Source organism: Pseudoliparis swirei, chromosome 1 (genome assembly GCF_029220125.1).
Source record: "Pseudoliparis swirei isolate HS2019 ecotype Mariana Trench chromosome 1, NWPU_hadal_v1, whole genome shotgun sequence".
Lineage (NCBI taxonomy): Eukaryota > Metazoa > Chordata > Actinopteri > Perciformes > Liparidae > Pseudoliparis > Pseudoliparis swirei.
Genome location: NC_079388.1, coordinates 7,232,247 through 7,253,264, shown reverse-complemented (window position 1 = coordinate 7,253,264; position 21,018 = coordinate 7,232,247). Strand labels below are relative to the sequence as shown.

At 45.9% G+C, this 21,018-nt stretch overlaps 1 protein-coding gene across 1 annotated transcript in view; it reads left to right on the top strand.

Annotated features, from left to right (window-relative positions):
• rbms3 (RNA binding motif, single stranded interacting protein) overlaps positions 1–21,018 on the top strand; it is a 182,406-nt gene that overhangs the window by 45,343 nt on the left and 116,045 nt on the right. Inside the window, exons 3-4 of the mRNA XM_056425448.1 lie at positions 4,789–4,847; positions 20,827–20,918. Coding sequence (XP_056281423.1) covers positions 4,789–4,847; positions 20,827–20,918 — 151 coding nt within the window. The remainder of the gene's footprint in view (positions 1–4,788; positions 4,848–20,826; positions 20,919–21,018) is intronic.

The window sequence follows — 21,018 nt, the reverse complement described above, 5'->3', positions numbered from 1 at the left end:
CACTTCAGCCTTTTATACAATTTATTCTCGCAGCTGAACACAGCAAAGCCTAACCCTCAAAGGGTGGTAACTCAAATCATATATATATAAACAGAGATATATAGATAGATACTATATTCTACGATAAGTCTCCATCTGCAGGCACAGATGGACAGTCACATGCAGATACGGCACATTTGCACACAAGCGTATATACAAAGTCCTTCGGAGAGCACAGATGGTCTTAGATCCTGGTTCAGGTTTCATGGACCTAATGTTCGAGGCTTTGCTTAGTTTAATGACACGAGAACCTTTTGGAGAGTTTGTCCAAAGGCTGAGAGCAAGGTGTCAACACAACACTTGGGTGGTCCATCTATCCTTTCCAGCAATATGCTTTCCAACAGCACACCACTGTGATGTGGTACTCTCTCTCTCTCTCTCTCTCTCTGCCCACATATAGCAAAGAGACACTTCACTTTCTCAGCTCTGATGATGGAAATGAAATACGCTGGATCGTTTCATCTCGCGCAATAGTGAGAGAAAAGCGCCGGCATGTCAGTCGCGTCCATGCAGCTGCCCTCTTAAATTTTTTTTATTTTTAAACGCGGCTGAGCTTCCGGCTCAGCTTTAGTTTTATCGCATCTCGCTGCCCAGACAGCTGTCAAACGAATGACATGTTTTACACCCACCGCAATTTGTACATTTTCATCGGCCTAAAATAGCTCATAAAGCCTCAGTTTTTTTGGTTGTTTTTTTACAGGCGGTTTCATTTCTGCCGTCTTCTTTTCTCGGGGTTGATCCGATGTTGCATCAGAATGATTGCCATGGGATTCCTATTAGGAGGGAGGAGGAAGAGAGTGACAAAAGGAGAGAAATGAAGGACACAGAGCAGGAAGGAGAAATGGAGAGGATGGTAAAGAAGCCTTCAGAGAGAGAGAGAGAGAGGGAGAGAGGATGAGATTTGTGAGGAGGAGGGAGGGCCGAGGGCCAGCGGAGTCAGAGATAAGAGGCTGCGAGAGTGATTGAAATAGGATTAGTGGAGACAGGCTCTGCATCCGCGGCCACAGCATCACAGTGTTAAACCTGTGCTTCACAGGGACCGCCTCTGTCACATCAAAGCCTCCCCTGGCCGGCCTGGCAGAGAGGCGAAGGAGCCACCGGCAGGGTCGTACACACACACACACACACACACACACGCACGCGCCACATACATGAACAGGCGGATGACATTCTCCATCCGTCTCCAGTATGCCTCCATAACATGGAGATGGCTCCTTCCACCTCGCTGCAGTGTCTTTGCGGTGTGCATTTGGACCGCAGAAAGGATGCATTGATGAGCCATCTTTAACATTTAATGAGGCAAGCGGTGATGAGTTGGCATGGGGAAGCTACTGTCTCTCTGCTTCCCCAGAGTCCAAACAAAGTTTTTTAATGAGAACTTTCCCCCCATCTTGTGCCAAAAGCATTGAGCTTTGTAACTGCTTCCCAGATTGAAAGCCTACAGGATTGAAGAAGCAGGGGCACACCTGTGTGCAATTAGACGGATACACACACAAGGACAACATGCTCAGTGGCTTACATGTAGAGCTGGCAAATACATCATTGTGATCAATATAAATATTGTGATGTCTTTTCTGTGGTGTAGTTATCACATCATCATATACATCGAAATGTGTCTCCTCGAGGCGTTTAAGACTATGGATGTGACGGGAACTAATACGCCGGCACCAAGCTGATGTCATAACTCTGAAAACATGACGATACTCGTCCGTTAGGTACCGGGGTGAGGCTCTACCGGCGCTGTCCACCATCGTAATGTCAACATCAAATCTCTGTTGCCATCGACAGGAGGAGAGCTAGTTAGCGTCAGCTGTTAGCGTCGTAGTTTGACTAAATAACGGCGCTAATGCTCAAGTTTCATTCAGTAAAAATTGGGGAGTATTGGGGCAAAAATTACCTGTAATATCATCATGTGTTCAAATTTGATCTTGTAAAAATATATGTATTGCTTCATCTGGGATTAACAATGAATTCACAAAAAGGTAATAAAGGCGTGTATGTTTAATACATGGGATTTATTGTTTAGTTTTTTACCTTGTTCTTAAATTGGGCATTGATAATGATGGTGTATCGACAACTAAACTTCTGGAATCGTTACAGCCCTGTTAAATCCCATGATAAATATTGATTTATTTAGAATTTAATATTGTGTTTTGTGTTTTATTTTTATTTTTAATTAATGCTCTAATGTGCACCCGCTGCTGTGATTCAGAAATTTCCCCACTGTGCGACTAATAAAGGATTATCTAATCTAAACTTGTTAGCCTCACTGTTAACAGTTTAGCTATTGTATCACTGAACAGTTCCTTAACTTAAACACAATATCTTAGCTTTAATATAAAGCTTTATTTTTCCGAATAAATTTTGGACGACATTGCTGAAGATTCCGCTAAAATCTCAAATTCTTGCTCCTCGTTCTCCACTGGTCTGTTCCTCTACCACCTCTCTCTGCTCGCCCAGCTCTGCGTGCTCTCTAACCACACGGCGCTCACCGCTCCATGTTCGCCTTGTGCACTTCTGCTCGAGAGCGTCACCATGTGATCAAACGTCCCGCCTCACTCCCGTTCTGTGGCCGTAGATTATGGATCCCTAAAGCTAAAATGGCCTGTTTATCTGCTGAAGAGAGACAATCCACTGATTGGTGAGTGCTCTCCCTCTCTCTCTCTCTCTCTCTCTCTCTCTTTCTGCCTCTCTCCCTCTCTCTCGCTCTCTCTTTCTGCCTCTCTCTCTCTCTTTCTGCCTCTCTCTCTTTCTTTCTCTCTCTGTGTGTGTTTGCACATTTGTGTTTATCTCTGTGTGAGTGTACTTACGGGGTAAATGTGTGTGTGTGTGTGTGTGTGTGTCAGTGCTGGTAGTTTTCCTCTCAGAGCTCATCAGTTCATATCCACCACCCACCCCACCGCAGCATGCAGTAAATAGAGTCTCCGCCACTCGTTGAGAAATAGCACAATTATCCCCTGCTGGTGAAATATGGGCTGGGCTGCACCACTGCTTCTTCCCTACATAATGTGTGTGTGTGAGTGTGTGAGTGTGTGTGTGTGAGTGTGTGAGTGTGTGCTCACTCATTGTGATGTGCATTCACTACACAGGGAACAGTTTTCTCTTATTTATTTATACACAAACATGTATGCATCACATACGCAAGTGTACATGCAAGGTCGTTGCTGCACGCTCTCACACACCCATGAAGTATATGCAGACATGCAGATTGGCACACACACACACACACACACACACACACAGGCTGCTAGAATGCTTCTCGCCCTGTACACAATGCAGATTGTTGCAGTTTTAGCTGAGACAAGCAGCTAGAATACCTCACTGTCAGTCAGTAAGGTTAATCTTTATACACAAAAGATATATATATCCTAGGGATATAATATCTTTCCGTTTTTCAGGGAACTACGGCCGTGACATAATAACAAATACTACATCTCACACATCTTGTTATATCAGGGAAATAGTTTTTTTAAATCTTCGACACTCGCTTTATTTGCAAACCTTCATCAGGCAGGAATGATACGGGCATCAATACCACATACAATGAAATGCAGGCAATCAGAGGGGACCTGTAGCTCCTCCCACCATTCACACAAATTAAGGTTGTAGAGCTCTTCCAGCTGGAGAGAAGATCTCAAAATAGAAAATTAACACATGTATATACACATCAGAAAAAAATACTTCCATATGTAAATCTGCATTGGTAATGTTATACCATGGGAAGTTTAAATTTCAAAAGATATATCTATTGTGGCGTTACTATAAAGTAGAATTAGTTTATTTGCGTCTGCAGTTTTCTAAAAAAATCCACCTATAAACTAATTTGCATATTTAAACAAATGGAAGAACTTGTCATATGAAAATTAATCAACTATGTTAACTAATCAATCGATCAGGTTTCATGGTGATATCTACTGGTTAATAGTTCTACCCTAGAACCTGTAGGGTCCACAAAGTAGATGGAATTTTACAAAACGTAACTTCTACAGGTGTTTTTTCTCAAAAGGAGATTTCCTCAGAATCTGAGACAGAAATATTCACTTCAGTTGCACTTACTCACACCACACCTTCCAGTGCCATTACTATCCATACTCTGAAGCTTTTCCTATATATTCATAGCCTGATTTATACAACATGTTATTCCTAAAAAGAAATTGATCGATTTTTTTGTCAGTTTCTTGTTTTACGGTGTGATACAAAGAGATATCGTAAATTCCATCTGTAAAAACCTTTAAGTCGAATATGTTAACAAAAACAAACAAGAATTTGGCGTAATCCAATTTTCAGCTTTATTGTAAATCCAATAGTTGCTGTTGGGTTTATTTATAGAAATTGCCAAAATACAAGTGAATATGAAACACATGTTCAACCAATAGCTCCACACTGTTTCAAATGGATGAGTATTATTGTAACTTCCCTTTGTGTTCACATCTGAATTGAATATGTTTGACTGGACTCTAACAACGTAACTTTTGAGAACGCCTTCAGACCTTTTTAAAATGTGCAGTGACTCTCAAATGTCAGATGGCGGCCATAAACATGTTATTAACCTCAAGTGAGTTCTTATCCCAATGGCTCTTGACATTTGCGCGACTTTGCAAATTGCTAGTTGCAACTAAATGGCACGGCGTATATATGGAAAATAAGACGTCTACTTAAACCGCGGGACGGCACTTTGAGTGAAGTGCCCCGCCAGTCAAAGGTGTGCAGGTCAAAAAAACACTCAATTTCATTTCTCTGTCTTTACAGGTATGGAAAAATAGTGTCAACCAAAGCCATCCTGGATAAAAACACCAACCAGTGCAAAGGTAAGCTGTTGCTTTTGTCCGTCTTGTACACACACACCTTGTTTTAGTGCACCGGCCATCACTCTTGAGACCGTGTCTTGTCGCAGGCGAACACCAATCCCAGCCGTAAATTTAGACATCAGCCGAGGAAGCCTGGCACCGTAAATCAGAGATTTAGCGAGTGGCTGGCTCAACGCTGCAGGAAGGCTTCGGTAAACAACCCGCTCTTGGATGTCCCCTCCCTGTCTCCTCCTCCATTTCCTGTTTTGCGATATGGAAGTCCATCTTTTCTGTGTTTTTTTTTCATTAAAAAAAAAAAAAAAAAGCTCCATTATGGTGTGCACATGCAGCGATGACATCAGCTGCTCATTTTGACCCCCGTTTCTCGTGCACGCTCACAAAGTCGCACGCTTGTACGCGCTCGTACGTCCCTCGCCTACTCGGCCAATTAGAGGGCGAACAAGGTATCTGGGATTCTATGAACTGTTGACTGTCGTTGTCACACTCACCTTATCGGGGGTCTTGGCGCCGTCTTCGCTCCAGCCGCCCGCCTCGCACGTCCGTAAATACATTTCACACACTTTTTGTGTGCAATCAGTCGGTAATGATGAGGACCAGCTTAGTCGTCAGCGAAGAAAGATGGAAAGAGAGGGAGAGAATGAAGGGATAGAGAGAGATGAGGGGGAAAGAAAAAAAGATTAGTGTGCTTCTTGCCCCGAGGTGTCTGGCAGCACTGTTTAAGAGCTATTGAAGTTCCATCAATACTTTTAATTGCTTTTTGTGGTTTCCCAGCTCTGAAGTGTGGCCTTTCAAGGTGAAGCCGCCTTCTTAACCCGCTCCACACCTGAGTTTATCCTGCCAGGCATGCTCAGGGTCAACATGCTGAGGAGAATAACCTCTGCCTGTTAGAGGATGGACAGAAAAAAGAAAAAAAGGGTTGATTATCTTGACGGGCCCTTTTCTCTGTGAGTCCCACGGGCTATTAAAGACAAGGCCGGATGCATGTTAGTATGAAGGATGTATCTGTAGGTCGCAGGACACAGGGTGGAGGGAAGAGGAGGGCAGGGAAAGAGGAAGAAGAAAAGGTAGAGGAAGGTTCGACTTTTTAGTCAGTCTCTGAACGCGTCACTTGGGTCGTGTGCTTGTGTGAGATACATCCGCAGCACTGCTACAGATTCTCTGCTAACATGCTATCACACACACACACACACACACACACACAGGCGGTTTAACCACTGCTGCTCAGAATTGAAAGATAAATGTGAATAATCTTGTTTTAGACGGCGTTGACTGTAAGTGTCCCCACGTGGGCCTCCCCGTGCGTCCACACGCATGCAGATGAGTGGTTGAATATGTTGAACTCGGGACATGTGAGGAGGTTTGCATCAGAGACGTTTGATCGGCAGATCTCAGGCGTTCTGGTATCGCGAGGTTACGGTGAGGTAAACCGCTTCGATGTGACAAATAGAAACTCACTGGGCTCGGTCACAAGCTTTGCTCAAACTGAAAACTCAAGTCAGCTCAGGTTCGCACCGTGTGGTGTGGGGGGGACAATGTTTCCCATAAGTCACCAACCTGGAATGCAGCGCGGCAGCGAGGCCAAAAAGCAAACATAAGCAGACATATTTTATGACTGGAAAGGATGGCCCTGCTCTGCATTCAGTGAGAGGGGGAGATGTCCACAGAGAGTGTGAGGAGAAGGGACGAGGAACCTTGGAAAGAAACACACAGTGTTTGACAGAAACGGAGAGGAGAAGCGAAACAGCACAAAAAGCGGCGTGCGTCCGCGCCCCCGGTAACAAAGTGGAATCGACACATCGGCCCGACGCATTGTTTCCAGTCATTTGACCCCCGCGACCCTGACACTTGTTAAAATGTCAGGGCGGCGGCTTATCACTGCTGCACCGCGGTCACACGGCGAGCATCCCTCTCCTCCTGCTCCACCTCCCCGCCTCCCGCTTGTGTTATTTGTGTTTAGTTCAGCTCAGTGAGCGCACTGCCATAAACAGCGGGAGAGGAATGGGATAGAGGAGAGGTCAGGTGCGCCGCAGAGAAAGATCGACAATCAGCCCGTCGGAAAAAGAGGAGCGGATCATATCTCGTACTCGCTGCCTGGCTTCATGTCTCTGCTTGGATACCCCCCCCCCCCCCCAGCCCCCACCCACACATTCATTCTATTGACTCAAAAACATTTGGTTTACTTTGACTTTGTGTATCGTGAAATACAATCTCAAACACATTACCACATTTTAATAATATGGTGGAATGTGTGTTTTGCACGCTCTGGTGTGTGTGTTCCTTCTCACTGGCCTCTCCATTTGATTCGATTACAATTCAGAAATCGAATCGAATATCCCTTGTTGTTCAGAAAGGATTTTAAAAAATCAGAATCGGTCCAGAATATATAAATCGACATCTTTTGTGTGACCCTCCACAAAACCTAAATCCTTCTGCAGTGCATTAGAAATGTGAGTCACCGAAGGATCCACGAAACAATCTGTTCCTAACCCAGCGGCTCGATGGCAGGGCCCTGCATTCCTCTGGCGGGTCACACTGCAGGAATCATCTCCCTCCAGATCACCACTGCAGTGGACGCTCTGTGATGAGGCCGACATGCTAATAGTGGTATCTCTATGGAGAGATGTCTACGCCTCTAATGAGCACTGTATGAAATACCAGGGTGCAAATCAAAACAAAACGTTGGAACATAGTCAACGTTTCCCACAATGCAATATGATTTTATCCGGCATGTCCTTCGTCGGCCAATCGGATATGTATCAGTGCTGGTAGATTTCACTTCTTTGGAAACTGAGGGCAGCATTAACTCGGCCATTAGTTCCAGTGGGAACAAGTACAGGCTGGTCTTTAGGTCCCACACAGTAACGGTTGCCGGATGACTATATTTCAACATCGAGCAGGTTCAGCTCGAGGCAGATTTTACGGGACCTCCTGGACGTACTGCTCTGGAAAAGCTGCACAAAAGCAGTTTGATCATTGACATAAACCATCAGTCAGTAAACAGGTCTACAAGTCAGATGCCACCACAGCTGAGCCGACAACTCAAATGGTTATATAGCGACTGTAGGGATTGGTATGGGAGCTCACGCGCCCTGACATGCACTCTGTACCCATCCACCATTTGCCTTTCTGTTGCTAGGGCAACAGCTTTAGTCAAAGCTACTGCATTAACAAACAATACAGGAAATACAGATGTTTAGAATGTTTTTATCCTGTCAAGTTTGAAACGGTCCTTAACAAATGATTTTACTTTAGTTTGTGGATGTTAAGTGTAGACGTAGGCTGCTTCTCTGTAGCAGTTGCTGGGTGGATGAAGTTGAATGTGGAGAGATGATGCAGGTGGATCCCTGATGATATGTGAGATGGAATAGTGAACGTGGGAGTGTTGGAAAGCAGAAAAACACTGATGACGTTCTCTGTACTTACACGTCAGGTGTAGGGAAATGCATACGTGTGTGTGTGTGTGTATGAAACGTGAGCCAACATACACGTATGGCGCCCACTCGCAAACATGATCATGCACACACACACACACACGGTCTCCCTAATGTACATCTATCTATACATTTGCCCCTGAGTAGATCAGTGCTGCAAAGCCCTGTTAAACAGCCACTTCACGGGGGAAAAAAATCACACACCAAGACCATGTAATACACCTCTCCCACGCACTCAAACACAGAGGGCACACTCGCACAAAGACTGATCGTAGCCCTCGCACGCACCCCCAATCCATCTGCCCGAGGTGTGTTGGGCTGCTGCAGCACCAGTGGCCATGCAACAGATCCATCAATCCTCTTCCTCACATCTCAGCGTGTGTGAGCCTGGATGTCTGCCTTCTCTGGCTGCTCTCCTCCACCACAGCGCACCACGCAGGCCTTTCAATGAGCCTCTCTATCTTCCCAGCGCTGACTCACTCCCTCGCTCCCTGCCTTACTCCGTGACACACACACACACATAACAGCTTCCAGGCACATACACACACACACACACACATAACAGCTTCCAGGCACATACACACAAACACACACACACACACATAACAGCTTCCAGGCACATACACACAAACACACACACACACACACACACATAACAGCTTCCAGGCACATACACACAAACACACACACACACACACATAAAAGCTTCCAGGCACATACACACAAACACACACATAAAAGCTTCCAGGCACATACACACAAACACACACATAAAAGCTTCCAGGCACACACACACACACACTCGTACTCTCAAAAGGGTGCACAACGGTCGCTTACAAACCATGCATGCCTTTAAATGCACACACACACACACACACACACACATGCTTTGGATGTAGCCCAGCTCAAAGGAGAAATGCTAACAGGAAGTTGTGAAAGGGCCTTCGGGTGCCGTGGGTAAGAGGAGGCATTCAGCTCTTCATCTCTCTCTGTTTTGCTCTCATGCTCCTCCGCACTCTCACACCGCTCCTCCTTCCCCTTTTCGTCTTTTCTCCCTCGATCTCATACACTGTCTATATTACACTTCCACAGTCACTGTAGAAATGCAGCAGAGAGGGGGGGGGGGGGGGGCGGGGGATGGATGGATTGCAGGGAACCCAAAACCGCTTGTTTGCCATCTGTGCCCACGAGGGCCTCTTAAAAGGCAGCGGCTGCGTTTGAAATAAAGCAGTGTGACCAAATGGAGAGATTTTATTTTTTCCTGCCAGAGCCCGGAGGCAGAGGAAATGACCTCAGCCCTCTAAAGGACCTCCGTTTCCCCCTCCGCCGCCAGGAGATAAGGCTGCGTCGAGATGCACCGGTCTGACTGGCGCGCTGCCGCGACGGACCGCCGCGCTGACCGGTGGGAGATGGATGAGAGGAGAAGATAGTCTCTCGCGGCGCTGTGTTTGGCAGTTTGTTGTTGTTAATTTCTTCGCCCTGCAACCCGCCATCCATTTTGTTCGAGGATGTTGAAAACTCACAAGGGCATTACATAAACTCGCATCTTGAAAGAATCACTGTCGCCTTTACTATTTATGATTTGGGCGAATTGATGTGAAACAGGCTAACTTCCTATTTGGCGAACTCCAATCATGTTTGAAGTGTCCAAACAATTGATTGTGTCCATTAAAGTGAAATACATGTTTGGTTTAATAACCCTCTGAAAACCAAATGTAATCATAATGAATATACAGCAGAAGGTCTTTGCATACTGTTCCTGAAAACTTTCCTTTTGAATACTGAATCACCGCTGGGTGCAATCTAAAAGCCTGTCAGGAGCTTGACCATTACAACCTGAAGCATCCAGTTGCCTTACCACAGCATCAGCCTAATGGAGAAATATAGGCAGCGTAGCATTCATAATAACAGATGTATTGCTGCATCAGTGCCTGAGTGGAGTATTGCATGACTCCGAGCACAAAGGCTATTGATGAATGAGGTGACACTCTCCAAAAAGGCCTGTTTTTCATTGGCATGTCCATGTGCATCTGTGTATTTGGGTTAGGGTAGGAAAGAGGCGGGGGGGGGGGGGGGGGGACTGAAAAACGAGAGAGTGCTTTTTGCATCCGTTATTGGTTTCTCATTAGAGGGCTGAGATATAAACATCTGTCTGTGTTGTACACGGTGCCGGAGCAATTAAGGATTCTCTTTGCCGCCCCCTCTGCCCTTTGAAAGTGAATTATAGTGCAGATGAGAATCTCGACTGAAATGCGGCCAACACAGAGCGGACCTTTTCCAAACGCGTCGGCTCGCTGAAAGTCCGTTTCAGAAAGAGGCGAGATCGTCCGGAGGAGCGAGGGAGAGGGGGGGGGGGGGGCGCGTGGCGTTTCCTGCTTTGCATTGCCGATTAATGACTCTAATTAGCGATAGCTGAGGGACAATCACATTGATTTGGACAGATTCAGCAGGCAGAGCGTCGCTGGATAACACCCGCAGCCTTTGTTAGCATCACATGCACACACACACACACACACACACACAATAAAGAAACCCCTTTCCCCCCTCCCCCCATCTCCATTCCATTAAGTTACAAGTTGGCCGACCACCAAGGAGGCATCTGATTGGCCAAGTTTGTTGTACATATAAGAAGCTTGGACCATCAGTGCTGCATTCCTTAAGCTCTGACCCTTTGCCCCCCCCCTCCACTTCCTGTGCTTTCTTTGGATGCAGTGCGCTCGTCGGACGTACATGTGTGCGTGTTCTGAAGGACTGCCTGTGTGTGCGATGGAGGTCGCAGCGAGGTGAAACCCAGGCGCCCCACAGTCACAGATGAAAATAGATGCGGTTTCCCGAGGACATTTTGTGCACACGGATTCGTCGCAGATTGAAGGAATGTGTTTGTTCCTCCGGCGTTATTGTTGACTGTCCGTCTCGTGGATCCAAACAGAGACCGACGGTTCTGCAATGAACTTAAACAGAGTTCATGCAGACGCTCTGTTGGAGATGTTTGTCACCGCGAGGCCGCTCCCTCTCTCGTCATCGGCTCCCTTCTTTGTCTCGTTTGTTGACAAAATCCCCCAGAGGGCACTGGTGCAAGGTGAGGGGGCGTAGCTCGGATCATCTCTTATCCTGAACCTAAGCCGTGGATGGCGGGGGAAACTGCAGCGAGAGGTTCGGCCGTCCACTGGCGTGCCAAGGCCCCGGCCCCCCCCCCTGCACATCCCCTGACTAATGATCACAGCCTTGATTGGTTAAGGAAGGCATTAATCATAACTGCAACGAGGAGGAGAGCCAGCTGGGGGCGGCCGGGCCGATCCTCATGAATGACGAACCGATGCAAGAGAAAAGGAATGCGCCTCGTGAAGGGATCGGGACACTTTGATTTCTAATGTGCGTCTCCACCTGGAGATTTTCCCTCTGCTACAAGGGCGCCTAATTTTCATCGATCCGTCTTTGTTCTGATATTTACCTGATCCTCTCGTCTCGCTGGTGGCGCTTTGAGGTACCGGGCGTTATTACATCGCTTATTACAACGTGCCGCTCACAAGTGGGGGTAGTGTGGTGGCGCACAAGATGGCACCCGGCGCAAAAAGTCACCGTATAAATTCCCCTGGAACAGTCTGAATGATGGGAGTGCAGTTATTTTAAGACCCTCCATAGGTGGAGCGAGAGAGAGAGAAGTGCGAAACAAGGACTGCACCTGCTCTCTGTGTCTAAATGTGCTTTTCTGCTTGTGGCATTCTCATATCAACGGGGACCATAATGAGCAGCTATCTAGGGTTATGTTACATTCTAACCTGTGTATGTGTGTGTGTGTGTGTGTGTGTGTGTTTGTGTATGTTCTTTGCTGGTTCTGTATAGCCACTGAGTGTTTTTTTCTGCCCCGGGTCTCGTTTTAACAACCTCTTGACAAGTAATTAACACCCTTTTGGTCTCGAACCTCTCATGAGTGCTCTTCACATGCACCAAACACGTCAGCGTTTGCCATTAAGCCGACGCGCTGATGGAGCTGAGCGGAGACGTTATCCACCGATCTCAATGAAGACCATATTCGAAATGTTTAGGAGACATCTTCCTCTGCTACTTTAAATCGGTGAATGTCAACGAGGAGAGACGTTCTTTCAAAGTGCGAAGGCTTTATTTGTGACATCTCTTCAGGTCTGTGAAGATGATCTTGTATTTCTATAGAAGCTAGGTCTTCTGATAACATTCGTCTCGATGACATTTTTTAGCACCTCAGCGTAGATTTTACCATAATTGTAGACCTGATATAACACACACGTATGTGAAATGGTGTCTACAACTGTCATGCTGGATTTATAGCTGATAGTGAAGTAGAAGCCATATGGTGCTCTGCTCTAGCCCAGAGTAAACGGATAGGAATTAATTAAGGAACAAAGGAAGGAGGGCAAAAAAGGAAGAAAAATTCAGATGGAACGAGGGACCTTGAAGAAAGGAAGGCCGAGGTGGGGAGGAGATCATTATTGTGAACCCAGGTGTTCATATATTTTAATATTCAACCTTTTGAAAATATGAATCGAACATATTGTTTCACATTTCATCCCTACTTCAGTGTAACCAGAAGTACCTCATGGGGACACTGCCGAGGGATTTGCCAGTCCGTCTGATATTAGTTTCTAAAGAACAGAAACATTACTGCAGTGTTGATGTATTTATCTCAAGAGAGTGTCACAGACATAAAACAAAGTCAACATTTATTTTTTACTTCCTGTTTCCATTTTCTCGATGAAAGCCCTCTTGTGTCTTTCTGTCGACAGGATCAATTCGTTTGCTGAGACGAGGCTTTTATTTTGAAAGGTTTACAGGGCAGTGTTGTGGAACGTGCTGTGACCTGCATGGCTCTATTAATACATGAAGTGCCAGCTTTTAATTGTCTTTTGGTATTATTTATTTATTATTTACCAATGAGCACACGCTTCTTCACCGCTTTGTGTCTGAAATAAACATATATGACATTTATTATTAAATCAAATGAAAGAATTGTGGCCCGGGCGTCAGGGTCACATGAATGTCAAGCAGTTTCATCCCTTACGTGCATCCAATCTTTCCCTCGTCTGCGGGGGCACCGCTGTTGCACCGAACTCATCTGAGACATTTGCACAGATATTGGATGAGGAATTTGTTTTCCCAACCTCCTGTTCAGTTTGTCTTCGGCACAATGAGCTGCCAGCGGCCCCTTTTGGCCACGCGCCCTGGCTCTTCGCCCTCTGCAGATCCCGACTGCAGCTCTCCGACAAGGACACTCCTCTACCTGCAGAGAAGATGACATGAAATACAATACAGCCAATGCGTTGGCTGCTTCAGCCCCAGACGAATGCTTCAGCTATAAATCCATGCTTCAGGGTTGATAAGTTAATTGCCTGTACCGCTAAATCCTCGCCTGTGTCTAATATCGAGAAGCCCTCTGCGAGAGTCATTTCACTACAAATCGTGTTGTCTCCAAGCCCACGGGAGGCAGGATGCTGAGGCTGGACCGAGAAACCAGGGATCTGACTTCTGAGTCCTTCCTGCAGTCCGTGGGTGCATAGGAGGGGCTTCATGTGTGCGTGCATGTTGTTGCTCCCCGATGTGTATTTAGGCTCATGTGTGCACTGCAGACGCCATGGATTGGAGCGGTTGCACATTTAGTAGGATGCCACATGTAGATGAGGTTGTAGTGTTATTGTTTCTTTATTATTCAGGGCTGCACAACTGATCGTAACAACGCCTCGTGCAATTTTAAATTGCTGCCAAACGTGTTCCAAATTACTATTTTTAATTATTATTGCGCGAGTATCAAGCGATATGTTAATACACAACGTGCAAGTGTGTGTCTGTGTGGTTTGTTTTGCATATGTTTCTCTTTGCTAAAACCTCCAACTGAAAGATAGATTTATGGTCTTCCCCTGTTTACTCACTTACCCTCACATACACGCACAGACAGACAGACACACACACACACACAACACCAGTGCAGGGTTTAGTAGAGGGTAGCCACAACATGTATCATCAGTCACCACTGGTGGTGCAGGATGAAGGCAGAAGGACAGAGGAATGCAGCGAGTCCCAGTGAGGATGCTCGGCTCTGGTCTGGAGTGAGACCACGGCGGTCTGCTCTGGTCTTGGCCTCCGTTACTCAGGGATGCCATCTGGCTATTGACTTGTTTAGTCTTTTTACGATATTCACTTCACAGTCATTTAAAAAAAGAGAAAATAAACGCTACTCGTGCTGAAACAATTCATTGATCGACAGTCGTCAATTCATTAATCATCAACAACCATTCCATTGATCACGTAATTATTTCTCATTTATTGCAGAAGAAATGTGACATTTGCTGGTTAAAGTTTTGCAGATGTGAGAATGTAGTGCTTCGGTCTGTTGTCGATCGTCTCACTTGAGAAGAAGGAACTGCTGAAAATTGCCCTTTTTTTCCTTGATAAATGACTTGATTCTCAAAATAATGATCAGTTAACGTACTACTCATCAACAAATGCGTGAAGTGACTCATCATTTCAGCCCCACATACGACTGCACACACAGTGTGGACTCACAAAAACACAAAGTCCCGTGTCGGCAGAAGGAAAGCCGAGCGAGGTCGTCGCAACGAACATACCTCGAGTGATGCGGTACGCCGGCTGCACCATGAATCATAAGAATCATATTACAGGCATTGTTATGCATATTTGTCCATGGCGCGGCGCATCTATCTCCTCCATTAACCATAATGACTTTTATACATGCAAACTGCGAATTAACATTGGTGTAAGCGCGATGATTAATCTCCCATGTGCAACCGCAGCTTCAGACCTTCTCTTGATGACTCACAAGGACGTAAACAATTACACCGTTTGTCCCGTCCGCCATTATAATGCTCCGTGACGTGTCGTCAATTCATTATTCATACTTAGGGCATTATTATTCCATTGTGTGCTGTGCGAAATGGGATCATTAGAGCTGAATATTAGAATGTGAAAAATGGAAAATATTGGGGGAAATAGTGGTAGCTACAGTGGCGAGGAAACCCCAAACAATCCCCACTATTAGCAGATAAAAAATGCTAATTTCCCCAGAAGTAATTAGGATTAGCATAATTTGACGGCGCATGAATGATGCGTGGATGATTGATACGTCGATACACGCGCCGTAATGAGTCCCTTATCTCCGCTCTCCACTGAAGACTTTTGTGCTGAGTGTAGCCCGAGGTGGCATCGTCTATACCGTAGACCTACTCCTCCTCACACCCACTCTGCCTCTCACACACACACACACACACACACATCCGATACGAGGAGCACAGTCACCGGCCCGCAGTAGAAGCAGAGCGCCGTCCCGTAGCGACTGATTGAAGATGGTCCTTTTATCTTGACAGGCTCTCTGTTAGAGCCAGACCAGGAAATATGATACGGCAGCTCATGTTCTCTTTATTCCTCTCTGAGAGACAGTCAGTGTGTCTGTACATACAGCGGGTGTGTGTGTGTGTGTGTCATACTGCCAGTGTGTGCACATTAATGTGCAGCCGCACACCATTATCAGCGACCGCGCATGCAGTCAGTCACTGTGAGCCGCCTTTAAGTGACAGCCATCGATTGGATGTGTGTGTTGTTGCCGAGGCTTCAAAGCAACACGTCGCCCTCTGCATCCCACTTAAGATGAGAGCCGCGTTGAATACAGGAGGAGGACAGCGTGGACTTGGCTTCAGGAAACACACGCCTCTGTGTGCGAGTGCGGGTGTTGTTAAAACAACTGAGAGGAGAATGTCCGCAATCGAGCGTTTCTTCTTCTTCTTCTTCTTCTTCTTCTTCTTCTTCTTCTTCTTCTTCTTCTTCTTCTTCTTCACAACTCTATCGACTGTTTCTCCTGCTCAAGGGCTAACCAAAGAACATGCATACAGCAGATACACACACACACACACACACACACACACACACACACGCATAGACACACAGTACCTGGTAATTCTGTACACACGTAATACATCAACAAGACTGGAGCTGCGACCAATTGTGCATACAGTCTTTTCCTTTTCTCATCATATACAAAAGGATTGAGTGCATTTCAAATAGATGCTCTGGATGATATCATAAACAACTTTTTAAGTCTTTTATATAGCAATGATAAGACAAAGATGTGTATCTTCCCTGGAAACAACGTCCTAATGACTCTGGGCAGGGGCGGCCCTAGCACATTTGGCGCTCTAGGCGAGCTTCACTCGTGGCGCCCCCCCCCCCCCCCACAATTTTTTTGTATTAAAAACGATTTTGCACGAAAACGGAATTGCAACTTTCAAACGCTATTTTGCCCTGCAAGACTGAATTTCTTTCAAATAAACAGAACAACGATCGCAACAATGAACAAACATTAAATAAAGAACAAAATCCCTGAGAAAATGTCACGTCTGTGCTGAACTACGCTCCGGCCACGCCCCCCTGATCAACGGTGCACATTCACTCCCTCGTCGCCTGCAAATAATGGTTTTTTTGTTTTCTGTTCTGTTGATGGCTGGCAAACAACAATCTTAGAAGGTCTGGGTCACTTGTGGCACATATTATTATTTTTTAAACTGCGCCCCCCTCTGAATGGCGACCTAGGCGGCCGCCTATACCGCCTGTAGGAAAAACCGCCCCTGACTTCGGGTAATCATTGTGATACGACGGTCCAAACTGTGTTCATAATGTCTAGAACATAAAGTCCATCTGAAATTAATTATCTTTTGCCAAGAGACCGGTTTATGCAGTAAACACACTTGGACGTTAGGTCCAACTGGTAGTAAACGAAAAATTATTAATTTATTCTGCAGTAACAGAGGTGACACAGGCAAGCTGAGCTACCTGGTGTCCAATATCTGAGTGGGATGCAAACTGAACAACATGATGGGTTCTCATAAATAGTGAATATTGTAGGGACACATGTCTTACATTGCTAACGCTACATAACCAAAGCAAGGGTGGGAAAAAATATCAATTCCTTAATCTAAAAATATCTGAAGTATATAAATATCATGTATCAATCTACACTTCACTCTTTAAGCTGTGAGGATGAGCCACATCACCTCTTAGGTCTGATACTAAAGCTGGCTGTCACAAGTCTGGAAGCAGAGGAGCTCACACACACACACAGATTCTGACTCTCCCATAACCTCCACCGCCATTCTTTCTGATAAAAGCACAAACAGACTCAAGCTGCCTTCATATCTCTCAATTATTATGTTTTATTGCAACAGAACAATCCTTGAACAGATGTGCTGCTGCGAATCAAAATGCCACATTATACAGCCATGGTGCGTGTATATCTGCTCCAGTAACCTCACAGGGGAAGAGCAAACTAGAACTCTTACTGGAGGCAGCTATAGTGTCAAGTCAGTTTTCCTCGGGGCAAAGCCCCCCTGTTCCCTCCCTTTTTGTAGTCGCCCGCCCCCCCCCCCTCACTCCTTCATCCATTCAGAGCTGTCTGAATATAGGTCAGCATTCTCCAAAATCCTCATCCTGCTGAAAGTTTGATAAGTGCACTCCAGGTGGCAGTGGGGTGAATATTACATTTGTAATTGGGGGTCCCAGGTACGTTCAGATTATTAGAGAGAAGCCGGCGTCGCCCTGAGGGCTGCAGTAACCGTCTGTGTGGTTCTCTTGATGTGATTTTAATATGTTCTTAGATCTGCAGAGAATGTGTTATCTGTTTTGTTTAACCCTTGTGTTGCCTTCGGGTCATTTTGACCCGATTCAATATTTAACCCTCCTGTCGCCTTCGGGTCAATTTGACCCGATTCAATGTTTAATGTCGGTGTTCTTTCGGGAGTCAACAAACAAACATAAAGTACCTCACACTTAAACTTGGAAAACAATATTAATTCAAATAATTTTCTGGAGATTTTAATAGCTGGGGTCATATTGACCTCAAGGGTAAAATATGTTAGTAAATATAAAGGTAACAGGAGGGTTAAACATTGAATCGGGTCAAATTGACCCGAAGGCAACACAAGGGTTAAAGGGTTAATTCACCCAAATTTCCAAAAACAACTACAAAACGTGCATACCTCTGGTTGTGTGTAGCCATGCAGGTCGTTTTGTTTTTCTTTCCCACATTTATAAACAGCCATGTCGGTGTTTTCTGCCTCCGTAACTGAGGTGTCCATCTTTCTTTGTTTCGCGGCGCTCGCGTCGTCGAATTTCATTTTGAAGGATTCAACGGCAACTTTTCTTTCCAGATACAGACGTGGCGCCTCGCTGCACACAGAGAAACACAGACTCGTCCGTGACAAATGAAAGGGACAACCCTGAACATGAAACGGGCTCCGAACGAGGGCTCGGTGGACAGTTTAATGAGAACAACAACGATGTGAATCACATGCTAAATGCCTTCACGGTCACCAGATCTCACCCTCGCCGAAAACCCTCGGCAGTCTGAGAGGATTGTGGCCGGGGAACTTTCCTCTGCTGACTGACAGAAATGTATTTCAAGTGAGTTTAAAGGAAAGGGAACGGCGTTGTTTCTGTGTACGGACTGATGGATTGTGTTCAGCATATGGCTCGTGTGAGTTGGCTTTAATCAAACGCTGCGTAGACAGTGGGAGATTGTTAGAAACGAGGGACAACAACTCTTTCCATATCGATTGCCCTTTACACGGCACTCCCCTCAACCCCCACCACCAAAACAACAAAAAGGGAATGTATTTTTGGTTTGTATGTTTTTATTCTTCTCAGACTATTCAGTCTGTGCCGAGGCCCATGTTGTGATGATGGTAGTTTGTCACCCATCTGTAATCCCATGGAAACAGGGAAGCTGCTTTCAAAATTCGAAAAAGAAGAGGCCATATCTCAAAAATAACCTGGCCAAAGAAGAAAATCCCCAAATGATCCTCATGGTTCGATAAGGCGAGGCAACACCGAACATATGTGTTTCTTATTGGGTTGAAGCGGCCCTGCAGTATAATACCTTCTTCTGTTTCAACTGCTCTTTATGCAAGTCAAGTGTTGCTTTGAATACTGTGTTAAAGAAATAAATGAATAACATGTGATAATATATTAAATGAGCACATTTCTAGGTTTATTAATGTAATTAAATGGTTGGCCATTCTGTCTACCTGGTGTCTCCTTTGAGAAGTAATTACTTTTTAAAGAAAGGGCAGATTTTTGGCTGACTGTCGCCTCTATTTAAATCATTTGGCTCTCACTCTTCATATTTCCACAATTAAAGAGCCCCTCCCAGCCCCACTCCAACAGCTGGCCATTAATCAGACCTCGCACTCGATTTCTCTTCCGCCACAGGTTACGGTTTTCACATCGCTCCACACTCCCCTTCGCCGCCAGCCGATAGAAAAGTGACCCCGACCCCTCCCCGCCACCTCCACCGCACAGACACACACAGACACACACAGACACACACCTCGAACGTCTGACACAGTGAGGCGGGTTAGAGTTGTTTTTGAAGAAACACATGGTGAGAAAGCGAGGCGTTATATTCATGAGCGTTCTCACATCGCCCGTAACATGATGGAGCAAACCACAGCAGCCGGTCCCCCCCCGCCTCACACCCATTATCCTTTTCTAATTACACTCTGAAACAGTGGATCATAGGGCACCCATTGACTGCTTTTAATCCGCCACCAAATTTTAATTAACACAGACGTGACCCCCGTCTCCGATACATCCCGGATCACAATAACTCATAAATCACAGATTTCATTCCCTTCCGCTTTCCTCCGGTGATGGATTTCCACATGGGGGCCGGCGGCTGTTAACGTCAGAAAAAATACAAGGGGGAGAGACGATGAGAGAGAGAGAGAGAGAGAGAGAGAGTGGTTTAGAGACGGGGAGGGACAAAGGCGGGAAGTAAGTGGACCGAAAGGCTCCGTTTGAGAAATATAAGCGTTTAGGTGTCTGTAAGAGGGACGGCAGCGTCTCCGCTGCACGCCGTCGACCTTTGAGAGATTTGTTACAGAGGAGAGGATTACGGAGGCAGTGAAATGAGGCTGTGTTTAATGTGCCGGGCGGTGAGGAACTCGATGTGGGCCGGCCAACTTCACAGCCTCTGGAAATTCAAAAGGCTGAAAAAGACGATGACAAAAATCAATATCTGAGGAATGTATCGACGCGCCTCTCTGCGTGTGTCAATGAATGAATGTGTGTCGTATCCTTTCCCAACATGTGTGTGTGTTGTCATTAAAAACCACAAGTAGGAAGCAGTGATGGTCCGTGTTCCTCATTCTCACGCTACTCGGCGCCGGTGTGATTTTGTTTGCGTCTCCCTCTGTGTGTGTGTGTGTGTGTGGAGGTGGAGGTGGGCAGGGTGCCGGGGTTTGTTATTACTAAATCGCTCATCCGTGCCACTAATTAAGATGCATAGCATCCCCCTATGAACGTCAGTGTCGCTAATTATCAAACAATGTAGTGCTCACCAGATATGAGAACTGGCAGCCTCTGTCGTCGTGTTACCAACCTATTACGGCTACAATTACCAGGCGCCTGTCATTCTCCTTGTTAGTCATCGGCCTTTATTTCGTCTTTACTAATGCCTGACTTCCTCTTTCTTTCTTTCTTTCTCTCTCTCTCTCTCCTTCCTCTCTCTGCAGGATATGGCTTTGTGGATTTTGACAGCCCGGCTGCAGCACAGAAGGCCGTGTCGTCTCTCAAAGCCACCGGGGTGCAGGCCCAAATGGCCAAGGTAAGAAGTGTTTAAAAACACAGCGCCGCCAGTCCCTCTCGCTTGATCATGAGCACTTTTGTTGAGTGTCTCGCGCCCTCGAAATATTTAATACTGTGCA